At 70.7% G+C, this 1379-nt stretch overlaps 1 protein-coding gene across 1 annotated transcript in view; it reads right to left on the reverse strand.

The window, feature by feature from the left end:
- The window catches only part of CHLNCDRAFT_145389 (hypothetical protein), a gene marked incomplete at both ends in the record, with an annotated part of 16716 nt that overhangs the window by 1382 nt on the left and 13955 nt on the right, over nt 1-1379 (reverse strand). Inside the window, 4 exons of the mRNA XM_005848041.1 lie at nt 90-248; nt 485-651; nt 949-1035; nt 1200-1324. Coding sequence (XP_005848103.1) covers nt 90-248; nt 485-651; nt 949-1035; nt 1200-1324 — 538 coding nt within the window. The remainder of the gene's footprint in view (nt 1-89; nt 249-484; nt 652-948; nt 1036-1199; nt 1325-1379) is intronic.

Genomic DNA, 1379 nt, shown 5'->3' on the forward strand with positions numbered 1-1379 from the left:
TTTTTTTTCCCCCCCCCCCCCCCCCCCCCCCACACACACACACACACACACACGTGCATAAACAGCCGAGCCCCTGGCTCCCCCCTCACTTGTTGTAGGTGGTGTTGTCCAGGCGGGTGATGGAGGCGACCACCAGCAGGGCGGTGGGCAGGCCCGACACCACCCCGCGCAGCGCGGTGGCCAGCGGGTTGGTCTGCGTGCGCCCCTCGTTGCGCGCCTTCTCCAGCTGGCTCTTGTTCCAGGAGAACCTGGGTGAGTGGGTGCCGGGGGGTGGGGTGGGGTGGCATACGTATGTGTCAGTGTGGCGGCGGTGATGTTGTGCCGCCGGTCGGCAGCAGGCAGGAGGGGGCTGCCCAGCGCAGGCTGCCACCCGCAGCCTGCGGCCGCAGCGCCCAGCCCGCGACCGCACCCCACTGCACAGCCCCGCCAGCCAGCCAGCCAGCCAGGGCGGGCATGGCGGGCCGGGGCGCCTTGCCTCACCCACCAGGTGGTGTTGGTGGACGTGTCTGTGACGTCGGTCATCCACAGCAGCCAGGCCTCAAAGTCGTCCTTGCACCGCTCCAGCTGGAAGGTCTGTGGGTTGAACCAGAAGGGGGACCAGAGGATGGAGATGGAGACCATCCACGTGGACCAGGCGACCCCCGCGTAGCTCTGCAGGGGCCAGGGGGGCAGGGGAGTCACGCGTGGAGGCAGGCAGGCAGCCGGTGGCAGGCGGCAGGGGGCAGCGGCACGCCCGGCCAACGGCAGCGGCACGTCGGCACCTGCGGACGCGCAGGCGAGCAGCCAGCCGCGAGCAGAGCGGCAGGAGCGCCGCGCCAGGGGCAGGCCGCCCCATGCCCTGTGTGTCGCAAGCTTGCACGCCGGGTACGTACAGGCTGTAAACACACTCAAAACATGCGCACATCCCCGCCTCCCGGCCTCCCCGCCGCCCACCCACCCACCGCCCACCGTGGTCTCGATGAGCAGCAGCAGGATGGCCAGCAGCAGCAGCTCTGCCGCGTAGTACAGATGGCTGCGCGCGTAGCTGGTGTACACCTGCGGCGCGCGGGAAGGGGGCAGGAGAGGGAGGGAGGGAGGGAAGCAGGGGGTAGAGTGGGTTTGGGATGCGGTGGTACGGGAGGCCCAGCAGCCGCAGGCGCAGGCTTGCGGCCAGCAGGGCGGATCGGGCCCTCCGGCCCCCGCCGCCGCCGCGCCTTGACGAAGGTGTTGTGCTTGATGGCGTAGCCGCGCCCCGTGGGGATGTACTTGGCGCCGCCGTACTGCACGTCGTTGGCAAAGTAGAAGGCGGTGGTGCGGGAGCGGAAGATGAAGAAGCCCAGGGAGCCTGCGGGGGGGGAGGGGGGGGGGGGGGGGGGAAGGGCTTGGCCTTGTGGGGCCGT

This window comes from Chlorella variabilis (assembly GCF_000147415.1).
Source record: "Chlorella variabilis unplaced genomic scaffold CHLNCscaffold_9, whole genome shotgun sequence".
In the NCBI taxonomy this organism is placed as follows: Eukaryota; Viridiplantae; Chlorophyta; class Trebouxiophyceae; order Chlorellales; family Chlorellaceae; genus Chlorella; species Chlorella variabilis.